The 12,436-nt window shown below is 34.1% G+C and overlaps 1 protein-coding gene across 1 annotated transcript; it reads right to left on the bottom strand.

Annotated features, from left to right (window-relative positions):
* Positions 1–6,832: 6,832 nt before the first annotated feature.
* On the bottom strand, positions 6,833–7,222 carry LOC105620836. Its single transcript, XM_012202313.1, has one exon. The coding sequence runs from the start codon at positions 7,220–7,222 to the stop codon at positions 6,833–6,835; it is 390 nt and encodes a 129-aa protein (XP_012057703.1).
* Positions 7,223–12,436: the final 5,214 nt, after the last annotated feature.

The raw sequence follows: 12,436 nt of genomic DNA, 5'->3' as shown, positions 1-12,436 counted from the left end.
TGTTTACACTAAAATAAAAATTCGAATATGAGAAAACGTAAAGCGCGCTTTAATTACATTGATCACGATGACGTTATTGAGCGACAGTCGCAAAACTTGGGCGTCGACGCGCATCAGAGTTACCAACGTAAACACATATTAAGGGAATTAAAAGTAAAAGCTTTATCGAGATTAAAACGAAATTGTGTCGATGTGCAAAATTAATACCACACCCGAAAAATCGCGTCAATATTCGTTTACAACACTTTCTCAAACGCTGATGTCGAAAATGCGTCAAAAGTACGCGGATAATTAATAGCGTTGCAGGCTCATGTTACAAGAAGCGGAATGATTCAAGCACGTACATTGAATTTTGTTTATGTAAAATTGCCAAGCACGTATAGGAAACTTAAAATACAATCACAATTTTTAAATGAGACACAGCACTTGTCGTTTGGCGCGATATTGATGTATTGAATACCAATCGCGCGTTTTCCATTGCCATGGCACACGATGCGACGATGCATTAAATTCATATCGAACAGTATCAAGTCGTTTTCAAACATCGTCCTTTTTTCGATTGTACTTACGATTTCTTGGAGGTATAAGTAAGAAAAATAATTTCAGTCGAATTTTTTCCGCAAACGTCGACTTCCACCACGATCACCAAGATTCGAATGCTCGAATCGCCTCGGAATAACAGCAGAATTGACGAACAGTGCCATACACGCGTCGATGGACGTACGGTTAATGGCGTCGTGTTCATCATTGGAGACCCCTTCCACTTTACGAACAGGTCACGATGCCGGCTGTGTCCTTTTCGCAAAGCCTATGTAACGTCTACCTGTGCTTCGAATAATTGGTTAAGATTGTCATGTAGTATAACACCAATAAACCAATAATTACAAATATTTGTATAATTAGTTATTAGGAAGATTTGCAAAATATTAATATATTTTTGAATATTATTCTTGATAAAATTCTAAGTTCTTATTTATTATTTGTATATTAACACTTTCGGTTTACAAAAAGTTTGTATTTTATAATTAATTTTTAATCATAGAAGAATTTTTACTCTGTGGAATCATATCTATTGCTTTTTTTCTCTTTTTTTTTACAAATTCTATATTTATTTATTCTATATTTATTATACAAAATCTCAATATATCAAAATAGAGAAATCTATAAATATATTTTTAGTAAAGTATATAAAAATGATTTGAACAAATCTAGTCTTATGTTTTATAAAAATGGTGAGCATTATCTTTTTTTTATCAATTCGTCAATTTAATATAAGGTCATATCGATATGATAATAAATTGAATCAATCTACCAGTTAGTGACACAGTGCGACTAATAGATGAAACGTAACTAGAAATCGTTGTACTATAGTGTTTGGCGCCAGTTTTAAAACGTGTGTCGTCATCATAGTCTTCTTGATATGATCGTATTTATATATTATATATATATTATATTTAATATATATCATATTTATATATAATATTATTACCTACATATATAAATCTATACAAATTTTTAAAAAATTAGGAAATTTATTAAATAAATATTTAAGAATACAGTTAACTCCTCTATTTATGTAAAAATTAATTTTCCTTTATTGATTTGAGGATGAATAAAAAGATATACAATGTCTACTTTATGTAATACAATTGAATCCTTACATAAAGATTAATACTGGAATTTATCAATTCAATTCTATCAAACAAATGTGACAAACTCGATATAGCAACGCTATCGCAATCAATACTTATACAGCGATTTACTATCTATTAATATCTCAGTGCAAGGTCAGTCTGAGTAGAAATAGAAATAACTATACTTATATCTCTTATTAAGACGTGCATTTGAAGAGTAGCGCGACGTTACTTTGTAATTCGTACTTTAAAAATTGCAATCCCAGCGAACAGGCAATAATTTCCATGATTCGTATATTGTGCGTTTTATTTTAATAATTTCTTTTGCCAATAAAAGACCAATCGCAAATAGAACACAAAATAATAATAAAATAATAAAATAATAAAATAAAGATGATATCAAGTAAAAATCATTTTAGGAAAAGTCATCGTGATATCATTTGATTTGATGATGATTTTATGATAAATCTTTAACATGATAATGATTTTTAAATGATTTAAAAAAGATCTTGATTTAAAACTTTTAAAAAATCAACATTTTTTTTCATATTCTTATAATAAAACATCTAAGAAATATGTTCCTAAGATATTTCAAAATTTGAAAATTTGACGAAGCGATTTAGTAAATAGCCGTTTGACCATTCGATGCGTTTAGAAAGTTTTTATTCGCACAACACGCGAATTGGTTTATGTTAGAAAAAGCATCAAAAGAAAACAGAATCTTCTAGATATATATATATATAATAAAAAAGTTTTATGGAAAGGCAGATTATAACCAGAAATTAACTGTAAGTATATATACCAATAAAATTGAACATTAATACTTATTAGTACTCAAAATTTCAAAACATTTTTCTCGAAATCGTATTTTTCAAGTTCGTTGATGTTATAAAAATTAATAAACGGATCGATTTTATTTTGTGAATAATTCGAAATAATTGTTAAATTTTCTCTAATTATAAATCTATAAAAGCAATAAAATGGTAATAATAAATCTTTTTGTAAAAAAAAAGTGTTGAAAAAATTACGAAAAAATATCTAATCTTTTTTCAAACAAGATTTATTTAAAAAAAATTTTGTAATTTTTCACCTGACGAAACGAGACACAAAAGAATCACTGATAACAAATATATATTTCTCTTTTGTTTTAGATTGTTTGGATAGGTCCTACATTGTTAACGGCAAATTATGATCATATGAAACATCTTGTGCGATATAACGTATAATTCTGGCAAATATTAATAAATTTAAAAAAAATTGTTATTAAATATGTATAAAATGTATATATATGCTCCTAAAATTTATTCGGAGTTACAATTTAAAAAAAAATCCTAAATTGTCTCCTTATTTCTGAATGCTCTAAATCAGAATCTCTGTTTAATTTGATGTCATTTTGATTTTATTATAATTTTGTGTTCTATCTAGATCTGAGATAAATATTTATAGAAATTGAATAGATGGAAAAAAAATTGATTTTTCTTTTTATCACGAGGATTTGTGCATATATACGTAAACACTATCTTCCCTAAAGAGAATGAATTTTAGCATTTATAATAATCTTGAGATAAACTTGCTTGTGTTGTTACATTTATTATCGAATCGTCTGCATCATTGGTAATTAACCCGCGGAAAATGTAGTGCAACGGTATTATTTCGTATTATCTGACCGCGGTTTCCATAGCGAATCGCCATGTTGGTACCGCAGGAAAACAGAAACCGGGTAGATTGAGATCAATCGATGCTAATTTGTTTGTCGAAAAAAAATAGAGTTCATACGATGAAGGAAGTGTATTTTATCGTTTTAGACACGTTTCACGATTTCACGAAAGACGATGTAACTTAATCGAAATAAAATAAGTGAATAGTGACGTGAAGAAAAAGAATTAAAGGGTCACGAAGATCAGTAAAAATTCTGAACAGACATGTTCGAACGTTTCCTTTTGTAATCGACATATGCGAAGATCAGAATGGTTTGTTGATTGGCCATCATTGTCGGCCGGCCATGAGGAATTTCACGGAGCTCTATGAAATGATAAAATCCATTCACTCCGGGGAGGACAGTGCCTACATGCGTCTATAAATCCTCACAGTCATTCGGCGCAACAACGAACAGCGTAATGGATCCAGACAGTCTTCGAGATAGCGGTGCTCTAAGACGCCGTAGATCATCGACAAGCAGGATTAACGTCATTGGGATTAGCAATAGTATAAGGTGCAAAGGTATATCCAGTTGGAAACGATGCAACGGAACGAATAACACGAAATTGAGAAGCTGATCGTATCGAATAGTAATAATGACGAAATTATCATTGAATACGATTAAACTGTTATTACTAATACCATGCAACCATTTCCAGATAATAACATAGAAAACAGTTTTTAGAATCATTTCAAATGTATTATTTATTGGGTTCCAAAGCCCATTCTACTTCAGACATCTGGAGTTCTAAGTCGACCATTACCCTCTCAAGTAAACTTCTTTTAAATGAAACCGGGCGCGCGCCATTCATCAATACTCGCCCACTGATAGACAAGTAATTTCAAACTTCCCATTAACCCCGCCATCGGGATATCCTCGATGTCCAAACACGGAGCAAGAGCCGCGTTCCGTAGTCATCTCCCGACGCCTGCTAGTCGAGAAGCTATAAATACTTGTGCATATGTTATGTGCGCTAGATACAGATCCCTCCGTTCTCCATTCTTTTGTACCATTTTCTACAATCGCCCGCTATCTTATCGGCCTTCGCGACAGCTTCTTTAGCATCCGGTGGATCACTGTAAACTGCTTCTCGATTTAGGCATCGGACTCGGACTACCATGCCGCTCGTGCGGCACTGTCAACGTTGCCATCTTATCGAGATGTATTTCAACGGTGTCAATGGTTGAAATGAAGACAACTGTGGATTGGCAACGCCGCAAAATTTTCAACCAACACCCAGCACGTGGCTCTTCTCATGCCCCGGTCAAATTGAGCAAATCGGAATAATCAGTAAACGCAGCATCCCGCGTCGCTGCTGCCGATGAATGTAGATTTCGATGTATGCGTGCATGTGCGTACAGTCTGTGCGATTGTTTATCTGACTTGTTTATCAAAGACTATTAGCAGCTTTTGACTAGTGTTTCTGCAGATCATTTTGTATTAAACGATTAAACAATAAAATCGCGTCTAGTATAAACGGTGCAAGAATATACAGTAGTTAAGAGACATACAGTATTTCACTAAATAAAATTTAAAAGATAGATGATTAATTTAAAATTGCGAATAAAATCGGCATATAAATGCAATTATTGCAGGTTGAATTTAAATGTTGCAACAAGTTTATATCGTTGAGTGTATTCAGTTAAAATTATTATCTTTGTGATAAAACTTATCGCGCGGTTCGTCTTGGTTGTTTAATTTTGCAATCAGCTGAGTTTATGGAACGGAAAGTATTTTGGCGTCGAATTATATTATCTGATGCAGGAATGCGCTATTTGTTTGATTACCAACCGAATTTGATGTAATTCTTCCTCGGCGCTCGTAACTGCTCAAGTGAACTTGACGTACTCGGAGTACTAGAGTCACTCAAGTTGAACGAAGTATCAGCATCAAAAAGAGAGAGAAAGAGAGAAAGAAGAGAGAGAGAGAGAGAGAGAGAGAGAGAACAGAGAGGTTGAGATATACTACGTTCGTATTAACTCTAATAATTTAACAATAAATTATATTGAATAGTTTCGATTTAATCATAAAAGAATATTTAATCATAAATGTATTACAGATATGTTAACACAAATGTTAATTTGTATGTAAGATAATACGCGAAGAAAAAGGATTCTCTTACTTTCAAAATATTCTTGTACGCAAACTCTCTTGTGAATTATCTGCGAATGGAAACACGACCCTTCGCACGTTCAGCCAACGACTGTATATGACGCCAGATATGCAGTCTGACAATGAGTCGGAGAATTGATAAGAGAATAAGATTCATATCTGGAGACTACAATCTTGTTTACAAGAGCTAAATTTATTTCTTAAAATTAGCTTTCTTTAAGATAAATATAATATATGCAAAATATTGCAAATTTTTAAAGATAACCGATATTGAAAGATACTATAGCATTTTTAATTTGTTATAATTTATTTATTTATTTTGTTTACATTATTATAATAAATTTCTATTTTAATTTTTTTGTATTAATTGATTTTTTATATTTGTTTTTTATAATTATGTTTTGAATAAAAAAATGATTGAAAAATGAGACTTAATAGATACTAGAAAGTCTATAATTATCTTAGTGAATCAATGGTTATTATTGAATAAAAGTGTAGGTGTTAGTATCAAGATTGAAATATTGCATGTTCTGGATACCAATCACGTGCTTCAAGATCGCGTGGAAATCACTTTGCTTCGAAAGCTAATAGTGGCGGAGGTCCACTGAGTTACGTGACTAATATCTTAATATATTCCGCGAAATATTTAGCCGGCGTGGCGCGGGAGCAGCCATGCGATGCGATGTTTGAATCTGAGATCTCTCCCGCCCAAGCGAAATAAGAACCTCAACTAAGAAATCTATAGATGCACGGTCGTAATAAATTTCTTGGTAATATCAAGACTTTAAAATAAAATCTAAAAGGAATTACCACAAAATTATTAAAAGTAAAAGATATAAAGAAAGAAAGTCACGATTCATTTCTATGTTATTAAAATTTAATAGGCTTAATAAATGTATTTATACCAATTACACTTACACAGAATGAAGCAAGTAACTTGATACAATTGATATTAATATGTGAAGCTGCCATGATTTGTGCTTGTACAAATTATGTAAAGTTCTTTAATATAATAAAACTATTGTTGAATAACTAAGGCTAAGTACGAACACAACGACAGACAAAAATGTTAAATTAATATCCCCTATTTAATCCATTAAAATCTAAAATTGATACAAATAGCGAAATAAGTTTTTATTCTATTTGATCTTTTTCAGCCGCAATAATATCAATTAAAAAATAATTGAATATCAAAAATATCATAAAATAAATAAAAGTTCAGAACAATAAACATAAAAACAGAATATAAACAGAATAAAAATAAAATCGGTATATAAATTAATATTATTGTAAAACTATTATTGTTAATGTTTATTGTTAAAGGCATGGTCGGCAAGGAAAATCTCGGCCGACCGCAGCTCGGCAGCCACCTTTCGCCAAGGGAAAGTTAGCACGAAGGGAGCATAGGAGCCCCTCCGGTCAGATTAGGCCCCGTCGGGCCCCTCTCGCTCACGCTCCGCGCCGTCGAAGCCGTTCCTTCGTGCCGGTTTGTGCTGTCGGATCCGCCTTGCCTCGTGCATACACGCCATGGTCTCTCGCGTCGAATCGGGCCAGCTTCATCGTGGTACCCAGCTGGATCTGGACAGCTATTTGTCGGTCCCGTCGTCGACACTTGCGAAACGAAGCAGAGTCGAAGCGGTGCCTCGGCGCGGCGCGTTCTCGCGCGTCGTGTCATCGTCGTTGTCGTCGTCGTCGCCGTCATCGTGAACAACCGACCGAACCAAGCCGAGCGTGGACTCTTCGTGTATTTTCTGATGTAACCCCCTTCTCCCTGCATCCGTGAAACCGCATCGCGGCCGTCTTATATCGCTGCGATTACGCACACATGCTCGAGAGTCGCGCCGAGCGGTCCCAACATTCGCGATCCCGTAGATCGCCCGCGATCGCCTGCGACGCGTCCTCGCGCGCGCGTCGCGAGTCTGCCACCGGGACCGATCCACGCTGATCGAGATCGGAATCGATTTCGAGAGTGTGCCTTTTGTGCGCGGCCCTCATCTTCTTCTGCGAAGAGAAGAACGGGAATCTGTGAAATCTGTGAGTTTTGTGAATATGGGGGATTCAGATACAGACAGCAAGTGTTCGATAAATTGCATAAAAAGTGAGTTTTATATCAGTAATTAGGAATCAAATTTTGTTGTAAATTTTACATAGTATCGATTTTTCTCTTCTTTGTTGAAAGTTGAGTATTATGCTAAATTTTAAAGTGGAAAAATTTCTTAAATTAAATTTTTTACACATTGAAAGCAGGAAATAAACGAGTGAGACAAATGTTGATTGATTGAAAATTTTTCAGTTCACTGACTTTGCATGTTAAGTGATTCCTCTTTTTAGATGATTGCAAGAAAAAGACGTATGAGAGTCTATCGGCGGGAATGAAGTGAAGTGGGAAGGTATCTGCGATTTGTATCGTGCGAAACCATTCTCGGTATCGCGGAACGAAAAGAGATTACTTCGATATGTGAATCATAGTCGCAGTTCGTAATTTACGCGGAGCATCGTTTCTTTCTAACTTGGAGACACACGCAAAGTCCTCGCAAATTAAACTTCCAATACAGTTCAGATTGGGTCGCCCTGCGAATTTAACGTTTCATTAAATTGCATCCATGAAGTAAAAAAATTATCGCGTTTATCGCGAACGTAATTCACGGATTCTTTCTCGATAGGTGCCGGACTCGTAGCAGCGCGATCAGATGATAAACCGGAAAGAAGCGGTCCAAGGCAAATAAGAAAGTTAAAATAATGTTAATTTAACATCATATTAACCAAATTTGTGTTATTTTTTTTGTCATGATTCGATCAATGTGATATTATTTTAACTTTCTCGTTCTCCTTGGGGGTCCAAAGGTAGAATCAGGAAGAAGTAAAGTATCTAGATTTGTAGAACGGTTGCGTTGTGTTGATGTGTGCCACGGATATACGTTGTGCCAGTGCGCGCAGTTGAGTAAGATCGACGCGGTGATTTGACTGGATCTCTCCTTCGTGATCGGGATCGAGATCACTGATTTTCCTGAGCGACCAACGCAAACGTCGCGGTGAGTGCGCGTGCACGCGGTGAACGCCGGAGTATCAACGAAAATCCGCGAGTCTCCAAGTGCTCGGTTGCTGACGATTACATTTCATCGGTGGATTTCTGATCATGGATGTGCGTGCTGTCACTCAACGATTGCTGATTTTCTCAGGTGGAATTGCGCGCAGGGCACTGGCGAAAGTATTTTCGATCGTCTGCAGAAGTAAGTCTATTGTTAATCTACATTGAAAGAAAAAATTGGCTGTTGCACCAAACTAGATGCACAAATTAAAATATGGCCGGATAACATTTTTAATTGGTTGCAGCAACTAATTTTTGATTGCATAGCCTATCCGCAATGAGAATATAGAGATTACGATAGACTAACGTAACCAAAATTAGCTCTTGCAACTAATTAAAAATGCTATGACATATTCAGTCAATCTTTCCTTTCAGTGTACAACTAGTAAAACCTTGCGTTGTGCCGGAATGTGTGAATGTCGGACACGAGATACGGTTCAAAGATCACGGAATGTGATAATCCTATAATTTTATGGATGTTACATGAGTTAGATTCTGAGAATTCGGAAAATAGTTGAGACCTTTACGTAGGATGAAACGTGAGAGATTTAAGAGATGATGTGATCTTTGTATTCTAATAAAATCAACTATATTTGACTATTCTAATATCAAAATTGTAAATTTTTATAAATTCTGAGATGCCAATAGAATTAATTAAAATGCAAAAATCAAAGAATTTATCAATATGGAGAGAAATATAAAGTAATATACGCTAGAATTCTAGTAAATTTTATTAAAATGGCATGTCCATAGAAGGATAGGCGCTCACTTATGTAAAATTTATTTTACTTTTCGAGTAAATAAGCAATCGTCGTATTCTAAAGTACTTTTTACATAGTACTTTTTATAAAGTAAATTTTGAGAATTGTTCGCGCTTGAGAATAATATAACTTACTTTACTAAGATAATAATCTTAAATGGATTTATAAATGTAATGTATTTTTTATTTTACATTTCTTTTATTCGGTATTTTTTACTTTGAGGCAACTAAAGTTTGTCATAAATTCAGCAAAAATAGCCGGAATATTTTTACTAAAGTTTTTTACTAAACTTATAAGATTATCCATTTTTCTTCGTAAAGTAAAATTTTTACGTTTATACATTATGTTAATACATACGATCTGAATTTTTTCAGAAAAAAAAGATATATATTTTTAAAATCAAATTTAATGTAAAAATCAAATGTAAATGAGTATAATTTTGATCTTATATTCATATTAAATTCAATTTTTATCTTAAACAAATTTTGGAAATCTTTTCTTTTTCAGAATACATTTAGCATGAAATTTTCAAAGATAAAATATTCTTTAAGTTTTTGCTTTATACATTATAGCTATTTATACGTTTAGACTTAAAATAATACGAGTTTTAAGTGAGCGAAAGAATAATTATTAAACAATATTAAGTGAAAATTGGTAATTATTAAAATTTATTACTACAAACAATCAATAAAAATTCGCTTCTTCCTGTCGATGTTCTCTTGCTTTTGCATTGCAATGCGCGCTTTCTTAGCCCTGAAATCGAGCGCGGCGGGGCGCGACACGACGTTCGCCGGTGCGTCCTTGATTTTCGCTCGATTAGTATCCGCGCGCGGCGGATCGCCCGTTATTGAAGAAGGAAAAAGTATCGGACGTCGTTCCGGTTGGTCGTTTCGGTTCAACGGCCCTTGCTGAAACGGTTTGAACCAGAGGCGACTGCACGCGTTCGTCCAAGCTCGAGCGCGTGCGATGCACAATACCGATTCTTTCCACGTTGCGACGAGTGGAGCAGCGCGGCTTCCGGGATTGCCTGGGATCATCGGTGAACTTTCACCGATTGACAAAAAATCGCGATGTTTTCTGCTCGAACAACGTTACGAGACGAGCGAATGTTATATTCATAAATGCCGACGCGACCCTCTCCCATTGTCTTCATATCCACGATCTATGATATTTTTCTCTTCTCTTCCTCTGATTCCAGGAATGAATTTTTATTTATTAACTAATTACACTTACCAAAGGTTATTGCTATTTCCGCATCGATATTTTTTTCGTATATTTTCATTTGCTTCAATTGTTTTTAATAAGATTCCGAATAAATTAATGATATATTTTGAGTATTTAATTATATCTAATTTCACACATACACACACAATCGCTGTACAATACCAAGTTAATTCAGAAATATATTTGCAGAATTTTTAGTGCTTGCTTAAAAAAGAGCAAATGTTTAGTGAACATTTGCTCTTTTTTTATTATCAAAGTCTATAATGCTATGAAGTGTGAAGTGCGAATCGTTTCAAGAAAGAGAGAGCAAACAAGAAGAAATTCCATTGCCTTCTTCACTTCTTACAGTTGATTATACAAATGGCGCAAATTTTATTTTTTACTAAGTTTATTGTATCCGTAGTTACGTAAGCGTCTAAGGAATTTCGCGCACAAACGCAGTAATCAGGTTCAACACCTGATATCCACACTTGTATTAAAACAGCTGCGAACGTGTACAACTCAGATTTCCTTCATTGCAATTCTCGTCTTTCTAATCAGAAACAATCGTAAATCTTGTGTTTTATTACGGCAATTATACAACAAACTTTTATTATTAATACTGGCAACTAAATGTCAAAATAAATTACTTTAAATTTTAAACTGACTAGAAAGTTTAATTCTATGTAAATATTCTATGTTAATATTCTATGTAAAATATATATATATATATATATATTTTACATAGAATATTATTTATACATATATATACATATATATATACATATATATATAAACAAAATTAAACTAATTTTATTATTATATTAATTATAGAATCTATATATATATATATAAAATTCTGTAATTAAATATAAATAAAATAAAATTAGTTTAAATTTTGTATGAAATACAATGTTGAAACATTAAAATTGTTTTATTTCAAAGCAGTTATGAAAATCTAAGTATTTTTATAAGCTTTTAAGTTAATATTTTACTTCAATCGTATTCAAATTTTATTTTAACAAAATATTCTAAAAACGGTTGTTAATAACAATTATATTAAAATTTGATTGTTAAAAAGGTTATAAAAACAAACGATATTCATAAAGTCTCTGATAAAAAAAAAGATAAAATAAAAGAAATTTCTTAATGACATCATTGTTGTTGGAAAATGCAGTAAAAGTTTATCATATATAATATTAAAGATACACTCGTGCATAATTATTTATCGAAAGTTACAACTACGTTGTTATAAACAATGAAATAAATCTGAAACGCAGATTAGATCTCGCAATAATCTTTACCACCCAAGAAATGCACAACGATGTATTCAAAGAGTAAAGGTCCTCGGTTTCGCTGGCGCAGCTGATTAACCCGCGTTTCTTTTTTTCTCTTTCTTTACTTCTTTCTGTCTCTCAGATCTTCTTGCCGAAGAGGCTGTTAATTCCTGTTGCGGCGCGCCCCGTGAATTCCAATCGAAGAAAATCAATGGCATCCGGTGCGTTTTGTTCGTGGACATGAAGAGGGATGTTCCTGGTCGCGGCCACTGAGTCTCCAAAGGCACGACGTATAAATACCGACTCGTTGTGGATCTTCTTCTCCTCCTAAGCTGCCGTCTTGTCTCCTTTTCTGCTCCTTCCCTCTTTGGCCCACAGAGTCTATTTAGATAATCTTCCGCTTGGCGGGAGCGGCACTCGGTGCGGCAAGGAAGCCTCTTCTTCGCGGTGGCTTTCACCAAGGTGGCATCGTGTTCCTCGTCTGTGCATCACCAATCTTTTGCCTCTCTACTTCTCCTTCACTTCTTGCTCCTCTCGTGATCACTTCAATTCCCGGTGAAACTTTTTGGCATCCGCTGTGCTCGTGCGCGAACGTCTATCTCGTAATTCGTGCAACGGCCAAGAGAACTCGGAGGAAAACCACGAACGTTTTGAAGAACGTC

Source organism: Atta cephalotes (assembly GCF_000143395.1).
Source record: "Atta cephalotes unplaced genomic scaffold scaffold00030, whole genome shotgun sequence".
NCBI classification, from domain to species: Eukaryota; Metazoa; Arthropoda; class Insecta; order Hymenoptera; family Formicidae; genus Atta; species Atta cephalotes.
Note: the sequence above shows the minus strand (reverse complement) of the source record. Positions and strands in the feature narration are given on the sequence as shown.